At 36.7% G+C, this 20,601-nt stretch overlaps 2 protein-coding genes across 3 annotated transcripts in view; one reads left to right on the top strand and one right to left on the bottom strand.

Moving 5' to 3' along the window:
* The window catches only part of LOC114472605 (growth factor receptor-bound protein 10-like), a 14,871-nt gene extending 12,876 nt beyond the window's left edge, over nt 1-1,995 (bottom strand). Inside the window, exon 1 of the mRNA XM_028461918.1 lies at nt 1,909-1,995. Within this exon, the coding sequence (XP_028317719.1) occupies nt 1,909-1,995 (87 nt within the window). The remainder of the gene's footprint in view (nt 1-1,908) is intronic.
* Nucleotides 1,996-2,510: 515 nt separating this feature from the next.
* The window catches only part of LOC114471873 (triple functional domain protein-like), a 38,809-nt gene continuing 20,718 nt past the window's right edge, over nt 2,511-20,601 (top strand). The window contains exons 1-14 of one of the 2 annotated variants that reach the window (XM_028460848.1): nt 2,511-2,615; nt 2,710-2,779; nt 3,677-3,766; nt 3,868-3,960; nt 5,172-5,283; nt 5,391-5,581; nt 7,518-7,619; nt 10,027-10,056; nt 12,393-12,535; nt 15,250-15,349; nt 15,451-15,694; nt 15,778-15,885; nt 17,953-18,146; nt 18,223-18,393. In XM_028460848.1, coding sequence (XP_028316649.1) covers nt 2,521-2,615; nt 2,710-2,779; nt 3,677-3,766; nt 3,868-3,960; nt 5,172-5,283; nt 5,391-5,581; nt 7,518-7,619; nt 10,027-10,056; nt 12,393-12,535; nt 15,250-15,349; nt 15,451-15,694; nt 15,778-15,885; nt 17,953-18,146; nt 18,223-18,393 — 1,743 coding nt within the window. In that variant the 5' untranslated portion in view covers nt 2,511-2,520. The remainder of the gene's footprint in view (nt 2,616-2,709; nt 2,780-3,676; nt 3,767-3,867; nt 3,961-5,171; nt 5,284-5,390; nt 5,582-7,517; nt 7,620-10,026; nt 10,057-12,392; nt 12,536-15,249; nt 15,350-15,450; nt 15,695-15,777; nt 15,886-17,952; nt 18,147-18,222; nt 18,394-20,601) is intronic. The other variant, XM_028460849.1, reaches the window with a different exon arrangement.

The following is a 20,601-nucleotide window of genomic DNA, read 5'->3' as shown; positions in this document are numbered from 1 at the left end:
ATTCCAGAAGTTACTGTAAACTGATACATAGAATGAGGTGAGTGTTAGTCCATACAGGTGTGAGCATAAGTGAGAATCTGTGAGCATTTGTGCACTGTGTTGTAAAAAGCTTGGATGCAAGGAAAGAAAGAAGAGGAGACATATTTATCATGCGATAGCACCACGGGGTAAAGGACTGGATTGAATAGGTTAGTGAAAAGCACAAACATACAATGACAACAACCAATATCAAAAGAGTAAAAGGAGCAAGGGGTAATTATAGGAGGTATAGGAGGTGGGGGGTGTTGTGGGTGTTGAGTGAGTGTGAAACAAAAAAAAGAGTGAGGGGTTCGAGACGAGTGAGTTGACATGAGGGTAGAGAGTGTCCTGTGAGAGAGTACGTGCCAAAAAGTGTTTACCAAAATCTAAGCCAATATGTAGCATACATACAAACATACATACACATACGTGTCTATATATACCTATCCATGTTTTTATTTTAGTGTTATTATTATCTTTATGTATTTATTTATTTTAATTATTATTATTGTTATATATATATATACATATATTTTTTTTTTTTTTTTTATGGAGTTATCATTATTTTATATATATTTTCTCTATTTATATATATATATATATATACACACATACATACATACATATACATACATATAAACATATATATACATATATACATAGACATATATATACATATATACATACACACATACATACACATACACACATACATACATATACATGCACATATATACACACACACATACACACATAAACATATACACATACATATATATATATATATATATATATACACACATACATATACATACACACACACATATATATATATATATATATATATATACACACATACATATACATACACACACATCTACATACACATACATATATAAACACATGCATATACACACATACATACATACATATGTATACATATATACATACACATACACACACACATACATACACACTTTTTTTTTTTTTTTTTTTTTTTAAATGTATTTATTGTTTTTATTTGCCCTTTTTTTTTTTTTTTTTAATGTACAGATATATACATACACACATACAACATATATATTTATTTTAATTTTTTTTTAAAAATAATGCTACCTTAGCTTCACCATAAGTGGAGAATTATCCTTTCAATGTTAACTCACATAACACCTGTGTTGTGTTTTTTTTTTAACTTCATTATTATTATTATTTTTAGATTTGTCTTTCTCAGTAGAGCCAGGGCGTGATGTTTAAGTCCCTAAACAGTTGGCCATCTATGTAAAGCTTGTCTACGACCAGTTTGGAATTTTTGCCTTTCTGTCGGTTTTCTTTAAAGATAGGATACAGGGTTTTTCGACGTTCGTTTATTTCCCGAGGGAATTGATCATTCATGCCGAATTGCGTACCTTTAAGTTCCCGACCTTTACTTTTAACCTGGATCTTCTGTTGAAAGTGCTCAAATTTGGCAATGATGGGACGTGGACGGTTTCCTCTCCGTGGTCCGAGGCGATGGACACGGTGAAATGTGATGTTTTTCACGGTTTCTGCCGGGATTTTAAGCGCCGACGACATGAAGTCTTTCAGCAGAGCATGTGGGTCATCGTTGGGGGTTTCTGGAATACCTGAGAATATTACGTTGTCTCTCATACTGCGAGATTGGATATCCAGGACTGATTCTTTAAGAAACTTGTTTTCTTTTTTCAGCTCTTTTACCTCGGAGCTCACCGCAGATAAAGCCGAATGGATATCATGATTATCTTTTTGTAAGTCCTGGATTTGTTGATAGGCAAATTCCAGGCTGACTTTCATTTCCTGAACGTCTCGGTGCAGTAAGTCGAGCACATCCAGCCTCTTAATTATGGTCTGTAGGAGTTCCGTGTGGGATTCTACCTCGAGGTCTGATGTATCGGTGGCCGAATCGTTTTTCCGGCGCTTCGCCGACTTACCTGATGTACTGGCTTTTGGTCCGGACTCCATCACGTACTCAGCGTAATATCTATCTATGAAGTCCTCGAGGTCCTCCACTCTGGCTGGTGAGAGGGCGCGTGGTCGGCTCTCGTTGGTGGCGTTGATTTAACGGTAAAAATCGTTAGTATGTGCACGTAAACAGGATCGGTAAACTAGTCACGGCAGCGAGCCGCCATGTTGAATTTTCTCAGCTTGTCATGTGACTCTCAGAACATCTCGCGTGACTTACCTCCTTCTCGCGTGACTTACCTCTGACGATCTTTTTTGAACACTGCATATGCGCCTAAACACTGCATATGCGCCTTGAACAATTACAATTTAATTACGATTATTATCGCAACAGATTTTTACAGTTCGAATTACAATTATATAATCATGCCATAATTGGAATTAATTATCATTTACACAATTACAATTATAGTTATAATGACCCTGACACACACGCACGCACGCACACACACACACACACATACACAAACACACACAGGACGTTTTCCATCTCTGTGTGTCTTTGTTCAGACATACTTGTGGGAGATGACCAGTGGAGTTGAGGAGATTCCTCCAGGAATCCTCAACAAAGAGCTCACCATATTTGGAAACATGCAAGACCTCTACGAGTTCCACCACAAGTACGACACGCCTTCCCAGCTCCAGCTAAACACGACACATTGTGTATTTGACAACTTTTTATCAATGCAGCAACTTGTTTATTCCTCTTATCAGCATCTTCCTCAAAGAGTTGGAGAAATACGAGCAGCTCCCAGAGGACGTGGGCCATTGCTTCGTCACCTGGGTGTGTATCAAGTGATGAATTTAATGGTTGTCCTATCAAAAATGACATTTTTCAATCATAATTACGTCTTCAATTATTCATGTTCAACTACAACTCACGAGTATGTTGACCAGCATTTTTTCCAATTACAGTTAAAATTACAATTATTGTTTTTTCCCCCCTAAAAGTCAATTACAATTACATTCTCAATTACTAAGCATTTAATAAATAACCCCATGAAATGTAACCTTCCTCTTGTGTTAGCTTTCTGTTAGCAACTCTTATTATAACGGGTCAGTTATTATGACCCATGTCTTAAATCAGCTGTAAAATACACAAAAAAATATTATTTATCATCATTTGTTTTTCATCTCTTTGTTACCTTGTTAGACTTCCTAATTAATGAAAATATTGGTATTAATATTCAAGGTGTAGGCGCGTGAGCCTTTTTTCATACATTTATTTATTTAATGATAAAATGATCCTAAAGAGAACTGACAGATCTGATCTGAAACATATTTTAATAATTGTTAACTGCGTATGTGTGATTGTAATTGACAGTTTCTATATAATTTCCATGATTCCACAATTACAAAGTCAATTATCAGAACTCAATTACAACAGCAAACAATTTTTTACTATTATAATTACGTCATAATTGTAATTAATCATCAATTATTCGATTACAATTATAACCCTGAATGTAGCTTACCTCCACTGATGTGGCTAGGGACTGGCACTAGATAAATCCATGTTAAAATTCATTTTTAAATCATGTTATGATCACTTTTCATAGCGCAATAAACATATTCAGCCAGTGCATCTACCTCATATATGGTTGGCTGTGTTTTCCCTTTAGCTGCTTGTAGGTTTGTGTAAAAAGCTGCTGAGCCATGCTGTGTTTGTTTCCTTCTGCAGGCTGATAAGTTCCAGATGTACGTGAACTACTGTAAGAACAAGCCCGACTCCACACAGCTCATATTAGAGCATGCTGGGAACTACTTTGATGTGAGCATCGCTGCAGGGCTAATTAGGCCATTTAGTACCAGCGACGTCTGTTGCATCATCATCATCATCACTGTCTCTCTCTCTCTCTCTCTCCATGACAGGAAATCCAACAAAGGCACCGGCTGGCTAACACCATCTCCTCCTACCTGATCAAACCAGTGCAGAGAATCACCAAATACCAGCTCCTGCTGAAGGTAAACACATGAACTAAGCCTCGAAACCGCATGCTAATGTACTATAGACTACACACTCAGTGAGTATATAGTCTACTATTTAGTATGAGTATGATCTGTATTGTGACGGGTCCCACTGAAGTATACTTCCAAGTTTCCCAAGATGCATTTCGAACCTACGACAAAAACCTGAAGCAAACTGAGGCTAAATGCCGGCGTTGATTCTCCACTTTTGAAAGTTCTGAAAACATTTTAAGTGAGAAAGTGACCAAGTAGAATATCACCTTGTGCACATTTGAGCCATAAAACTCGCATAAACACACTTCATGCCGACATTTTAGAGACGTGTCATTGTGCTACTGACAAAACTTCCTGTTAACTTCAAAACAAGAGTCCTATTTACAAAAGCGTTGAAAACAAATGGAAGCAAAGAAGAGATGCTTTTGTTTTGAAAAGTGGATTTTTGATTTTCAGTTTGAAGCCAGAGTCACATACCGAGTTTACCTCCGTACTGAGATTATAACCCTAACGTAATCTAATAAACAAATGAAACACGTGTCCATTCACTTTGAAAACAAAAATAAACAAAAATGAATTATTACTTTTTTTTAGCAAAAATTCATTTTTTGGTAGTGCGCATGTGCATATATGCGCATATACAATCTCAGTACAATGCAAACTCAGTACATGACACCGGTTTTTCTGTCAGGCACTTTGTTTATTTGTTGAATACATAATTAACCCTTGATAATGAAATCTTAACCTGTTCTCCAGCACCACCATCAGGCCAAACTTTTAAATTAGAATGAATTTATCTTGAGTGGTTTTCATCCAAATCTTCTCAAATTTACTGCCAACATTAATGACCACATTAGTATGAACCCTATTGGTTGTAATGATGATATGACCTTTCCTGCAGTGCCACCATCAGGTCAAACTTTCAGTTTTAGAATTAGTTTATCTTGAAAATCTTTCATTCAAGTCTTTTCTAACTTGAGGTGCAAGCTGGAACGTTTTATGCTTCATTAATTGTACCCATCAAATTAGGAAAAGTCACTCAATCTTTTCATAGTATCTAATGTGAACGCACTGCATACGTATTTTGACTTAGTATGACTTAGACTTAGTATGAGTAGTATGTTAGTATGACATTTTGAACACAGCGCAAGTCTGTGGTTCTCATTGTTACTGACTGTGTGTGTTTGTGTGTGTGTGTGTGTGTGTGTATTCAGGAGCTGCTCACCTGCTGCGAGGAAGGCAAAGGAGAGATTAAAGACGGACTGGAGGTGATGCTCAGTGTTCCCAAGAAAGCCAACGATGCCATGCACCTCTCCATGCTGGAAGGTGATCAGCATCTTGATATTTGCAGTTTAAACGCTTTTGTCTTGTCTTGACTGAAGTATCATCATTGTTTTTTTGTTTTTTTTTTATATCGCTGCCTCCTCATTCAGGTTTCGATGAAAACATCGAGTCGCAGGGCGAGCTCATCCTCCAGGAGTCATTCCAGGTGTGGGATCCAAAGACGCTGATCCGGAAGGGCCGAGAGCGCCACCTCTTCCTCTTTGAGATGTCTCTGGTCTTCAGCAAAGAGGTCAAGGACTCCAACGGAAGGAGCAAATACATCTACAAGAGCAAGTTACTGGTGAGTTCCCACAATGAACCATCATCTGTTTCTCTTTTGTGGAACCATCTCATATGGATGGTTTTATTATCCTCCGCCACTTCATCCGTCCGACTAAAAGGGGACAGCTTTTCTCAGTAATCCTTTAAGATAGGATAACCAAATTTGATGTGTGACTTCAGGGTATCAATACCTTGATAGAGTTCGAAAATGAGAAGCGCACAATTATTTTTTCCGGCGTTATTGCCCTTGTTTCGTTTTTCTTTGCTATGTTCGAAGTATCTTCAAAGGGGACAGCTTTTCTCAGAAACAGTTTAAGATAAGAAAACAAATTTGGTGTGTGACTTCAGGGTATCAATACCTTGATAGAGTTCGAAAATGAGAAGCGTACAATTATTTTTTCCAGAGTTATTGTCCTTGTTTCGTTTTTCTTTGCTATGTTCGAAGTATCTTCAAAGGGGACAGCTTTTCTTAGAAAACGTTTAGATAGATAGTAATTTTTTATTCTCTTATGTATACATCTAAGTTCTTAGATTTAGGACGTTTAGGAAAAGGTTGTGAGTTATAATGAGAATCAATGTTGCAGGGGGTGTTGATGACTGTTTTCTTGTTGTTTCTGTTATTGTATTTATCATTCATCTTCACATAAGTCTGTCTTTAAAATATAATTTAATCTTTAATGCTGAAGGAAAGTGTATGAAATTAAGTCGAACGTTAAAAATGATGTACAACACTTAATTCCCATACAATATAAATGAAAACAAAAAATCACAATTTACTAAATTGTGAAACTTTGACAACATTAAAACAAAGGACAATGTCAAGTTGACCATAAAAAGAAAAATATTCACTCCTGGTTTATAACACATTCACATGTTATTAGGGGTGTCGCAATCCCATATTAATATCGGAAATTGGTGTCATACCAATTATATTATTCAGGGTCTTCTAATTGTTTTTTTTAAATTTTTTTATTTCATTGTTCCCGCGGATCCTTAAAATGCCTTCAAAGGCATTAAATTCATGAATCTAAAAATAAGGCCTTAATTGTCATTACAATTTCTTTAATCAATGTTTCTAAAGTCTCAAATTTTAACACAGTTTGAATTTATAATTGTAGTTAGTCTCACAATTCAAAATAAATGGTAACATTCGTTTTTTTTCTTAATGGTTTTTGTATTTTTGTTGTTTTATAGATTTCTGGCTATTTTTAAAGTCATCTTGTGTGTTTTGAGAGTGATTTTGTTTATTTGAGTCTGTTTTTTTTGTGTATTTTACTGTCGTTTTGTGTATTTTTGTGTGTTTACTTTGGGGGGGGGCGCTGGTTCCACGTTTGCACGAGACACTGGAAAACATTTACCCAACCCTCTGTAATTAATGTGGCGTTTCTTTCCCCTGTTTATATTTACTTTGAAATTGGTCTTAAATTTAATTTCAAATGGTAATAAAAGTCTTAAAAAGTCTTGAATTTAATTTGACTGAAGCTGTAGGAACCCTTTATTTATTTTTCATATTATTTTCTATTCTTATGCTCACGGTTAATGTGTGTAACCAAATTAATAATTAATGTTAATAATAAATGGGTGAGTTTTTCTCATACTTACTGTAGCTGACTATTGCTCTCTGTTTGTGTAATAGCCTTTTATCAATCCTGCTCTAACAATCTACACTACAAAATAACTAATACAAGTATATATGATTAATGCTGATATTTGATCAGGTTGATATCAGTATCAACCGATACTCAAGGCTGCAATATCGGTATCGTATCGGAATTGAAAAAGGTGAACTGGGTCATCCCTACATTTTCTATGTGATACATGTGATGATATAAACATGCATTGGTTTCTGCTGTACTGCAGTGATAACTTAGAGGGACCTGTATATATATATATATATATATATATTATTTAGGAGGCAGTCTTCTCATAATGCTTTGTTTCTCCTCACCTCTCAGACATCAGAGTTGGGTGTGACCGAGCACGTTGAGGGAGACCCCTGCAAGTTTGCTTTGTGGTTGGGACGCACTCCGACCTCAGACAACAAGATCGTTCTCAAGGTAAAACCCACTTCCTCTCAATATTCACCTGCAGAGACTTTATGAGTTGGACCGATACAAGTTCTAAAGGCAAGATGCTGAAGTGAATTAAAAGTCCTGAAATCAAAAGTAAGAAGACGACTATTTATAGTTTAGTGTGTGGACATCGCTCAGTGGATTTACATGCAGCGTGAGAAAATAACATAATAGGTTAAGTCCAATAGTAACTGGAGTTTTAAACGCATAGAAATGGGAATATATTATCCGTAGCTTGATTAATGCCATTGACAATCAAACTATTAGTGCATGTAAGCACCTCAGGTTGATTGGAATCCGACACAGCAGGACATTTTTTAAGTATGCACGGTGGGCACACTAGTCATACTCAACCACCCCATGATGCATTGTCAGCAGAATGTAAAATCATCCTGGGAAAGACTTCAAGCTAATAATCAAACATCCCTTTTTCAAAACAAAAACAAACTAGCCAATGAGGACGCACTCCTAATAAACGCCACCCACATGAGACATTTGTGTCAAAAATCACAAGAAAAAAGTAATGAAGCACAAGCAAAATGGCAGGAAGTGGAAACAATAAAGCTGTGATTAAGGTACAATATTTAACAGTTTATTTTTGAGATGGCTCTTTTTTTTTTTCACCTTTTTTGTTCCATTTCTTTTTGACACAAATCTGATTCCATACTATATACATATTAAGTTTGTAGTGTATAGTACTTAGTGTTTTCCATTTATTGTAATCTTCTCTGGTTCACGTGGCGCTACATCAATATGCACTGTTTTGTAAAGGATACAGCGCCACCTATTGAGGCGGGGGTTGGGTTTTCTCTCCTGCATGTAAACTCAGAGACGACGAGATGTGCCTAATCAACCTGTGAGCTGAGCACACTGTACATGTGCATGTAAACGCACTAAAGCTGAAGCCGTTTGTATCGGTCTGACTTCTTTCCTTAAATACCTCACATGTCCTCTGGCTTCTTGTTAGATTGCATGACCAGCTGCAGGGTGGCTGAAATGCTTTTTTTGTACCTCAGTCGCCTTGACTTCTTCTTCTTCTTCTTCTTCTTCTTCTTCTTCTTCTTCTTCTTCTTCTTCTTCTTCTTCTTCTTCTTCTTCTTCTTCTTCTTCTTCTTCTTCTTCTTCTTCTTCTTCTTCTTCTTCTTCTTCTTCTTCTTCTTCTTCTTCTTCTTCTTCTTCTTCTTCTTCTTCTTCTTCTTCCTTTAATTGTCTTTTGTCCGTCTCTGTTTCTCTTCCTTCGCTCCTACTGTAAGCAAACATAGGCATGAGTATATACAGTATCTGGGGCTGTGTTTTCTGCTGCTGTTTGTATCCCTAACTCTACATGTGGGTGGACATGCTTCGCTGGCGACACAGATTTGGCTTCTGTAATCCGGCGCTATTTCTCTCTGGCTAGAGAAGGAGCCTCTCTCTGTTATAGTTCCAGCGAGACTCATTTTGTCTTCTTTTTTAACAGTATGTTTAGTTGAGGTTTGGTTTATTCAGACAAGGTTTTTCAGGAAATGTTTATCTCCTGACGTGTTTCGACTGTCAACTGCCAGTCTTCGTCAGAGGAGTTCTGCTGATCGCCTTTGATGTTTCCTTTGAAGTTTCACTTGACTTCCATGGAATAGTCCAGCAAGATTAATTTTGTCTTCTTTTTTAACAGTATGTTTAATTGAGGTTTGGTTTATTCAGACAAGGTTATTCAGGAAATTTTTATCTCCCGACATGTTTCGACTGTCAACTGTAGTCAAAGTCTAGTGAAACTTCAAAGGCAATCAGCAGAACTCCTCTGACAAAGACTGGCAGTTAACAGTCGAAACATATCGGGATGAAAAATGTCCTGAAAAACCTTGTCAGAACAAATCAAACCCCAACTAAACACAGGCTCTCTCTGTTTTTTGTTTTTTGTAGAAATAAGAAGCAGCATTTGTTTGTTCTGATCAGTGTGCATTTCTGACCCCATCCATTTTTAGCCATCATGTGTGCATCTCCCTTGTTGATTTCAGCCACATAACAGATGGATGCAAATTTGTGTCAGCCGTTGGAACAGCAGGAAGCCCAAATCTGAACACATTCAACATTAAAGCACACATCTTTAATAATTCATGCAGCCCATCACACTAACTGCTGGGAGCCAGCCATGTGTTACTTTTATTGGAAATTGTCTTTCACAGCTAACAGTAAATGTTCAAGTACACACACACACACACACACACACACACACACACACACACACAGATGAACTCATTAATCACAATCTGCAACATTTCTAATTGGCTGTCTTTGTTGCCATCCAAACAGTTTTTTTCAATGTTGTGCATTTCTGATCATGTGAAAGCATTTTGCCAGTGTACATCTTTGATAAACCAACCAGTGAAATTCTCTATTTTATATCTCAAATTCAAAGCTAAGTCAGGGATCCAAACATGGAGCAACGGTGAGTACAATCTGTCCTACAGCACAGCCCTTAACCCCTCCCCCATTCCTCATCAGTCTCAAGGCTCATTTATGCTCTTACGTAAAAAAATCAATACGTACGTTTCAAACTTAACTTTCTGTCCTTTCCTTAACATTAACATTGATATTAGGCAAAATATCAACCTCTCAGAGACAAATCCAGGGGAAAAAAGGATGTCAACTGCAGGGTTGGGGTCAATTATAATTGTAATTGATAATTAATTAAAATTATGGTGTTATAATTGTAATTTGAAAAATATGTTGCTGCCGTAATCGTCATTAAATTGTAATTGAGCTGAGATAATTGATATATAATAGATAATATAAGGCTAAACTGGGGAACCACGTTACAGTACTACACAAACTGTATATGTAGTTAACAATTAATAGAATATGTTTCATATCAAGCTTTCCCACATTATACTATTAGAAAACATATAAATTAGGGGTTTACTGACACAAAAAAGGCTCAGACTCCCACACCAAAAACATTAAAGCCTATATTTTCATTGATTATGAAGCCGAACAAGGTAATCAATAGATAGGAAAGAAATGACATGATAGATAATTGTTTTTATTGTATTTTACAGCTGATTTAGGACACGTTATCATAAGAGATGCTAACAGAAAGCTAACACAAGAGGAAGGTTACGTTTTATCGGGTTATTTAATAAAGGCTCTCTAATTGTGATTAATTGTAATTGAGAATGTAATTGTAATTGACTTTCAGGGGGAAAATAATAATTGTAATTGGAAAAAAGCTGGCCACCGTCATCGTAATTGAGTTGTAATTGAACATTGGTAATTGAAGACGTAATTGTAATTGAAAAATGTAATTGACCCCAACCCTGATATGTGCAGAATTGTACAAAATGAACACAGAGCACAGACTGAAGCCTGAGCATAAATGGGCCTTAAAAGCCAAATTATTTCCAATTTTGTCTGAAATTTAACAGCTAAAAGCAGCTCAGGGTGTTTAATAGAGGAAAAGGAAAATCTTGTAAATCCAAAACAAAACCCACTCATAATTTATAAAATTAGCCTCATGTTGACGTTAAATCATTTTTCAGCAATAAAATATAGAACAGTTTCCAGCTTAATTACAACCATTTCATTCTATGTGTTAAAACAACATAACAGGGTTAGCTGTTAGCTAACAAAGCTAATACATTTACTACTGTACTTGTTAGGGGCTCAAATTCAAGGACAGAATTCTAAAATATAACGTGTGAGTGCATACATGCTGCCAACGTAAGTCAGAAAAATATATTAACAATAAGCAACATATTATTGTTGTTTATTTGTCAGGATTAGTGGCTAAAATAAGCTGTTTATTCAAGCTAATGCTAACCACCAGTTAACTCATATACTGCAGTGTGCTTAATACCATAAAAGAAGACGAATCCCTTGATAAATAAAGCCAAAACTGTCTCTTTTGTTGTCCTGTATAAAGGATTATTTAACACAAGATTGTCAATGTTTGAGCTTTGTACGTAACTAATTCTGCCAAAGTGCTGACTCATATGACTCAGCTAATTTAGTTAATTTATAGAGAACCAGAGAGGCAATGCCACAACATAATATTAAAAATAAGTAAATACAATTTGCCTGAAATGTCTAATAATAATAAAATCAAAAAATGACTCATTAAAATTATATATATATATGTTTTTTTTTGTTTTTATTTATCTATTTTGCACAATTAAATTACTATTACAGAAGAAAGCTCATAGGACTTCAATAATTCTTGTTCTTTTTCAAAATAAAACACCACACGCACAATCTCAAACAAATTTATTTCTATACTTTCACTTTCATAAATATGAATCTAGTTCAAATAAAATGCAGTATAAAAATATCTGAGCTGACGCTATTTGTTACTGTGTTCATTAATCTTGGCTACTCTGTATTTGTAACACTATATATATGTAAATATAAATATATATATATATATATATATATATATATATATATATATATATATATAAACATGATCAAAAAACAAATTTTTGAGAAAAAAAAAAGCCAGAAATTTGTGATACAAAAATGGGGTCATGACAAGACAAAGGTTGGGAACCACTACTAGTATTACTGTGTAACTACTAGTTACTAACTAATACTGAAAACAATTGTGTGATGGATAGAAAGGAGTACAAACATTACTCTTTTAATCCCTACAGAGAAAAATAGGTTTTCCAGCAGCTGTAGCGAGAAGACAAATGGTTAAATATGTATTTAAAGTTTAGGAATGACTTTGTACTCGTCCCTTTGATTTGATATTGGTAACGTTGTTTTCTCATTATTGATCAACAACAGGCCTCCAGCATCGAGAACAAGCAGGACTGGATCAAACACATCAGGGAGGTGATTCAGGAACGCACCATCCACCTGAGAGGAGCCCTCAAAGAGCCCATTCATATTCCCAAAACCACCACTGCCAAGCACCACAAGGGACGGAGGTAGGCCAACACTGCTCTTTCATAATGGGCCCTATTCTCCCGTCTGGACTTAAACAACCAAAAGTGCGTAGGTTATGTATGAAGGCGTTCTGAAGCCAAGGAGGAGGACAGCACGGAACATGGAGTTTTCATAACGCTCGTAAATGTCATTGAAATCCGTGAAAAATGATGAAGCAGACTTTTAATTTGAAACGCCTTCGTTGATAAACAGTGTAACAGCTTGATTTGATCAGAATACTGCAGGGTGAAGATCGGACACACTTTTCTGTCTGAGCCACAGTTAAAATTTCTTTTTTTCCTCCGATACTAACGACAGATTAACGTTTGTTTGTGTGGATTTTATTAACTTTTTACAGTCCTGCATTCAGAACGTGATCAGCGCACATTAGTCGTCACCATCATCTGCCATCGATGTTTCACTTGTTATTCCTATAGTGGATCAAACTGTGGCTTTACGTTGCACACGGTGTTAAAATAGTCGGACATCAGTCTGAGCAGCCTGGACCAAAGTCTGAGGGCTGTGAGAGTTTCATTTTAACGAGCAGCAGCCAACGCGCACCTTATGTGCGCACACACAGCTGATCATCTTTGTGACGCTGCTCCCACTGTCCAAAAGTGGACGGCACGGATAAAATATAATGAAATGTAGCACATTTTGTTTTGTCTTGAGCTGGTAAATGTGAACATATTAGAAATGCTGATGATCAATCCAAACTTCGAGTGCAATATAATGGTTTTTTTTTTTGTTTTTTTTTTAACTATTTATTTAGTTTTGTTTGTATAGAGACAGCAGGAACATAGAAAAAAAAAAACAAAGTAACACTTTGTTTTTGAATATTGTCCATTTCCTCCATTTTTGTGCACAGTCACCTCCTTTGATTCACAGATGAAAAGTCATTTTCTCCATCGCATAGATCTCCTCCATAATGAGATGCGATTCGTATCTCGATACATAGGTCACGATACGATAAAATATATCCCGTTATTAAAGTATACGGCGATTATTGCAATTTTTTTAATATATGACTTAAGAAACAACTAATCTGTAAATTTGTACACCTTCATATTAAAATTAAAAAAATAACATACAATCTGCCTGTGGCTTTTAAACCAACTTAACTGTGGTAAAACGCCTAGAACAACAAATAAATGCAGAAAGTTAGTACTTTCTTTTTAGAATTTATTTACATGCCCAGGTTTCAGCACTTCTTTGTGCAGTTACAATGTGTCCTGCAGTGGAAAAGACTTTCCTAGTTAAATAAAGGCAAAAAAAAATAATAGTTAAAAAAAAAAAAAATTGTAATAAATCGATATGGATGCATTTTGAATTGATCCGAGAATCGCGCGACGTAATATCGCGATATATTTCCAAATCGATTTTTTTCAACTCTAATAATGATCAACCAGTTCCCTGTTTTTGGAGCATCACTTTTTAACCAGTTCCGAGTAATGGCCTTCTTATAGGCAACAATCATTATTTTGAAGAGGTACCTGTTTTCTTTCATAATAAATCCTTCTGGGATCATTCCCAGATGCAGAACCCGTGTGTCACTGGGAACCTTATATTTTAAGATGTCCTCCAAAAGTCCCATACTGTCGTCCCAGAAGGGTTGCAGTTTGGTGCATGACCAGGAAATACATGATTGTGATTGGAATTATAGGTTCCACATTGTCTCCAATATTTTTGTTGTAGTCCCGTCTGTTTGCTTTTAATTTGCGGCGTGACAAAGAAGTGTGTCAGACTTTTTCAGCCGACCTCTCTCCAGCGTTTAGAGCTCGTAGAGCTGTGTTGTGTCTTACGTAACAATAGCCAATCACACTCTGACATTTCGGTCGGTAGTTTTGTATTCCCATTTAGATTTTATATACTTCAATTCAATTCATTTCAACTTTATTTGTCTAGCGCAAATTACAACAAAGTCATCTCAATGCGCTTATCAAAATATGAAATTCATTATAAGAAAGAAAAAACCCAACAAGATCCACATGAACAATCATTTAGCGACAGTGGGAAGAAACAATTCCCTTTTGACAGGAAGAAATCTCCAGCAGAACCAGGTTCAGAGGTGGCAGCCATCTGCTGTGACTGGTTGGGGTTAGTGGACTGAAACAGGATAGAGGGATAGAACATCAGAGTGTCCCAGACTAGTTGAGCCGTGAACCACAGCTTCACGACACCTGAAACAGTGAGGTATTACTATTACATTTCTGTAGACATGCATACAGTTTATAGCTTTGCAAGGCATTTCCTCATAGACATCCATCATCATTTTAACCAGCACGTTGCTTTCTGATGATATACCTGTTTTTACCTGTGTATCAAAAAAGTGTCCTAGTTATAAGCAATATAATGTTTGGCCTTATCGGGGCGCTGCACTTATTCCAGGTTCAGAAGCGTGTAAAAGGAAAAGAACTTAAGCAGACGGAAGAATGCGCGTAAGGCCAGATTTGATTGGGAACAGCTACATTTCAGGGCTGCTCCACCCACAATGCGTAACTGGGATCAAGGCGCACAGCGACTGACTTAAGTACAGGGGCAGAATAGCGCTCGGCCAAAAACGTGCCGCAGCGCAGCTTTTCTGACTCATGCGCTTGGAAGAATAGAACCCAATGTCACTAAACATCAGTAACCAGACCACGATGTGATGTTGTGTGAGGTTTAAATGATGTGTGTTATTGTTAAAACGGTGACAAACCAATGTGTTTCTGATTAGGGATGGAGAGGACCTGGACAGTCAGGGTGAAGGCAGCAGCCAACCAGACACCATCTCACTGGCATCTCGCACCTCTCAGAACACACTGGACAGCGACAAGGTGGCAACACACACACACACACACACACACACACATGCTCTGAAGCTTCTACACACTCCACTCCTCTCATCATTTCTTACCGAGCGTCCGTTTCTCTTCAGCTCTCTGGTGGCTGTGAGCTAACCGTGGTCATACACGACTTCATGGCTAGCAACAGCAACGAGCTGATAGTGCGACGTGGCCAGACGGTGGAGGTGCTGGAGCGATGTCACGACAAGCCCGACTGGTGCCTGGTCAGGACCACGGATCGTTCCCCAGCCCAGGAGGGCCTAGTGCCCTGCTCCATGCTCTGCATTGCACATTCGCGCTCCTCCATGGAGATGGAGGGTATTTTCAACCACAAAGGTGGGTTGTTGGTGTGGTTGTTGGTTTGATAGTGCGTGTGCGTAATCCACGGTGTTTACTTTAAACCTGTTTCCAACCCACAGACACTCTCTCAGTGTGCAGCAATGACTCCATCATGCCGGGGTCGTCTGCCACTCTGCAGCCTGGCCACGGCATCGGGTCGCACTCTTCCCCAGGTCCTAAACGACCAGGTACGGCTGCAGAAATACTGTACCTCTAAACAACTCATGAATCCCACTGCCATCAGACACTGCTGTTTAACTCAATAACTGTCACCACTCTGTCTAATAACCCCCCACCCCACCCCCATTATATTCCTTCATTAGTCATTTGCACATTTGTTGTGATTTGTTTTTGTTTTTTTTAAGTTTTATTTATTTATTTATTTATTTATTTATTTATTTCTAATTTACAGTATGTCTGTCCCACAGTCGTATATTTGCACTTTTATCCTATGATGGTATTTATTTTGTTCTTACTGTGTGCTATTCCAGTGTTTCACAAATGGGGGTACACGATGGCACTACGGGGGTACTTGAGAGAGAGAGCGCGAGGGAAATTAATAAATAAAAGCATTAGAAATATATGGGGATTTATATATTTTTTTTTTTTGTTTAAAATGATAATCATACTAAATATTACCAGCAACTCACAAAACAACAACAAAAACACACAAAACAAGAGAAAAATCTACTGTATAACAAAAAGAACAGACAAAAGACAACAAAATACACACAATGACATAAAAAATGCACAAAATGATGATAGAAATAATCTTGATTAGAACATGAACTGAAGATACAAGGATTAGACATGAGGAGGGAGATGAACGTAAATTATAAAAATGATAGAAACACATCTATTTAGGAGGCGTTTATTTACAAAATAAGATACTTTTGAATGTGTGTTATCACTTATTTATTCCATCATTATTCTCTATAGTTGTTTTTTTCATAGAATTCTGAACAAAATGTCATAGTCAGACTTAGGGGTACTGTGCTATTCTATTCTGCTTCTACAACGTGAGAATTTTCCCTCTGGGGATCAATAAAAATCTATTTTATTTTATTTTATTTTATTCTATTAACAGGAAACAGTTGAAAGTGAAGGACAGGGCAGGGATGGCAAATTTTATCACAACGGGAGGCACAAAAATATGATGGTCTGATCCAAACATATAGAATAATAACCAATCTGAACATGAATATAGGAGAGAATAACAGGTTTTTGTATTATAATGTTGTTTTGTGTGTTTTTGAAGTCATTTTATTTATTATCATAAACAGTGTCACTGTTAATTTATTTATTTATTTTTTAAAGGATATTTTATGCATTTTTCTTGTACTTTTGCATGTTTTTGTTGTCTTTTATCAACTTTTTAGAGTAATTTTGTGGATTTTTTTTGTGTTCTTCATTAATGTTAATGTAGTTTTTTCGTGTCATTTTGTTTACATTTTTGTTCTGTGAATAGTTTAGTGTTTACTTTGTTAGTGTGGCATTGAGGCTAAAGAATAAAAAAGCCATTGGTGTGATCACCCTCCAGGTTTGAGGTGTTCTCTACATCCTCCTGATTAAAAGATGAAGAGTATTAGTGGAGAACCTGTTCCTCTCTTGTTGTTTAAACACATCCATCATTTTAACTCAGTGACTTCATTCAGAATTCCTGCAGATCCTTAAAAAGTCTTAAAAGGCATTAAATTAATTAATCCAAAAATAAGGCCCTAAATGTCATTAAAATGTCTTAAATCTATGTTTCAAAAGTCTTAATTTTAACACATAAGTATGATTTAATGATGGTAATTAGTCTCATGTTTCAAAATAAAAGGTAACAAATATAACTAACATTGCGCAATCACGGCAGTGGAACCAACTACAAAACAGTGACATGGTTGCAGCGGGACCTTCAACAACATGGTGAAATGTAAATTTTATTTGAATTTATTTTTCTTAATGGTTTTTATTTTTTGTATTTTTTGTTGTATAGATTTCTGGCTATTTTTGTAGTCATTTTTTGTGTTTTTTTGAGTGATTGTTTTTTGCTGTGTTTTACTGTCATTTTGTGTATTTTTGTGTGTTTACTTTGGGGGCCGCCAGTTGCACGTCTGTGCTAGACACTGGAAAATATGTAATTAATGTGGCATTTTTCCCCCCTATTGTGTTAACCGTGAAGTCAGCCGTAAATGTAATTTCAAATGGCATTAAAAAGTCGTAAATTTGATTTGACTGAAGCCGTATTAACCCTGTGTGTCATTTCTAAGGGAACACACTACGGAAGTGGCTCACCAGCCCGGTGCGGCGGCTAAGCAGCGGTAAAGCCGACGGCCACGTGAAGAAACTCGCTCACAAGCACAAAAAGAGCCGCGACGTGAGGAAGAGCGGAGAGATGACCATCGGCTCTCAGAAGGACTCTGACGACAGCGCGGCCACGCCTCAGGATGAAACTCTGGAGGAGGTGAGGTTCCTTTATCTTTGTCTCCAGTTCAAAGAGCTGCACAGTAACAGTGGCGTGGTCTCTCATCGCGCTGCAGAGAGTCCGAAACGAAGGCTTGTCGAGCGGCACCCTGTCCAAGTCCAGTTCCTCTGGCATGCAGAGCTGTGGAGAGGAGGAGGGCGAGGAAGGAGCTGACGCAGTCCCTCTGCCTCCACCCATGGCCATCCAGCAGCACAGTCTGCTGCAGACAGAATCACAGGATGACAAGGTGAGACCAGGGCGGAGAAAAGGCGTTGAGTCAGGAAAATGTATTATGTGTTCTTTAGTACACATTCCTTAGATATTAGATGTGTAAATGTGTCACTGGGTATCATCAATAAACCAAAAAAAACCACTGGTGATTAATTAATTGTACTTACTATATCAAACCTTAGATCAGAGATTGGCAACTGTTATCACAGCGGGGGCCACAAACGGCAACATTATCAACATTCATGTCAACATTCAGAATAAAGAACAATCTGCACATTAATACAGTAAACAAACAACAAAGGGTTTTGTGTATTTTAGTGTACTTTTGTTGTAGTTTTTATATTTTACTTTTTGTATAGGTTTTTTTTTTTCTATTTTTGTATGTTTTACTATTATTTGTCTTCTCATTTTGTGACTTTCAAGCAATTTTTGTGTTTTTGTTGTCGTTTTGTATACTTTACTTTCATTTTTTATGATTTTTATGACATTTTGTGTGTTTTTGGAGTCAATTTGTTCATTTTCCTTTTTAGTACACATTCCTTTGATATTAAATGTGTCACTGGGTGGCATCAATGTATATAATCAGTTTCATTATTTTCAAAAGAGAACCATTGGTGATAATATAATCAATTATATTTACTGTATTAAACCATTCTTTCAACTGTCTCAGATCAGAGATTAGCATTTATAATAAAGACCAATCTGAACATTAATGCAGTAAACAAAACAAAAATGTCTTTGTGTATTTTAGTGTACTTCTGTTATAATTTTGTTTTTTTTTTTTTTTGTTTGTTTGTTTTTTACATTTTCTATTGTTGTTTTGCCCATGCTTTGATGATACGACCTTAATTTGTATTACAAACAACTATTTTCTAAAGGTCAGTTGTGAGATTTGTTTACTGTGTACCTTTTAAAAGCTCCATATTTTATTTATACAACGGTTTTCAGTAATAAAGGAGTTACTGATAATGTTAAAACACAAAAATGAACTCAGTAAAAGGAATAAGAAACGATGTGTGTTGAGAAAACAAAGCTGTCGTGTAAACGTGCATGAGGAGGGCAAACTGTTCAAAACAAGCCTTTGAAAACATCCCCTCCTCTCATTTCATTATAAATGTGAGTTTATTCTTTCAATCATTCTTAAATTCAAACATCTGTCGATTGAGGTTTGGTGTTGCCATAGCAACACTTCAATGTAATTCCAGCAGTTAGGAAAAGTGATCTCCTAACATGTTTAGACCAGTGGGCGTGCACTGTAGCTGTTCCCATTCAACGTTGTTGAAGCCAAAATACGACAAAGGATCCCTGGTAACAAGCCCCGCCCACTTAGCGTACTGCCCAGCTACACCACAAACTTAAGTATCTTTCCCACTGGAAATTCTACCAACGTCTTTTTCAGATGATAGAGGTTAGTACTAATACAAGTAGCTAAAAAAACTGAACAGAAAAGTTTAATGGTGTCTCGGCTTTCCTTCATGACGTAACTGCTTATGCTATTCACAAAGAGATCTGAGGCTGTCAATCATTGTCACATATGACGTCAAATCCCGTTTTTCCACCTCAAATAACTTATTTAAAACAAACTTCACAGAAAAATGAGCAATTGAACACAATGTAGGGTGATAATAACTAATGATCACAGCAGAGTTTAAGTTTGAAAAAAATAAATGTTACCAATATTTTAACTTTACATTTTAACCAAAATCTCATCCGTTATTATTGAGGAGGCGGGGTTTATGACCTATACTGCAGCCAGTCAGCAGGGGGAGCTCTAAAAATAAAAGCTTCACTTCCCCTTGAGTGTGTCCCAGTCTATAGTTTAGACTACCAACTGTCAGTCTTCCTCAGAGGATGCCACTGGAAACATATCAGGGGATCAAATTTCCTGAAAAGAAAGTTGTCTGAATAAATGAAACCTTAACATATTAACACTTCAAAGTGTTGAAAGTAGGATCTGTGTTTACGCTGGGTCCAGTATGAGGATAACACAGACTTACTGTGGTTTAAATGTGTTAATGGTTCCAGTTTATTTCTGCTGCTGTTATAGCTGAAGCACATCACAGCGTGAGCTTCTCTCCTTCTCATCGTGACTTTTGAAGCAGCAAAGCCTTTTTTATTTTTTTTTTGAACACTTTTCAGGAAGCTCAGGTCTCCTCTTCCTCAGAAGTGGAGACTCCTCTGACACTAATTTCTGTTTCTCTTTTGTTTTGTTTCCTGATCGTAT

Source organism: Gouania willdenowi, chromosome 11 (assembly GCF_900634775.1).
Source record: "Gouania willdenowi chromosome 11, fGouWil2.1, whole genome shotgun sequence".
Taxonomy (NCBI): Eukaryota; Metazoa; Chordata; class Actinopteri; order Blenniiformes; family Gobiesocidae; genus Gouania; species Gouania willdenowi.
This window is presented reverse-complemented; position numbering and strand designations above follow the sequence as displayed.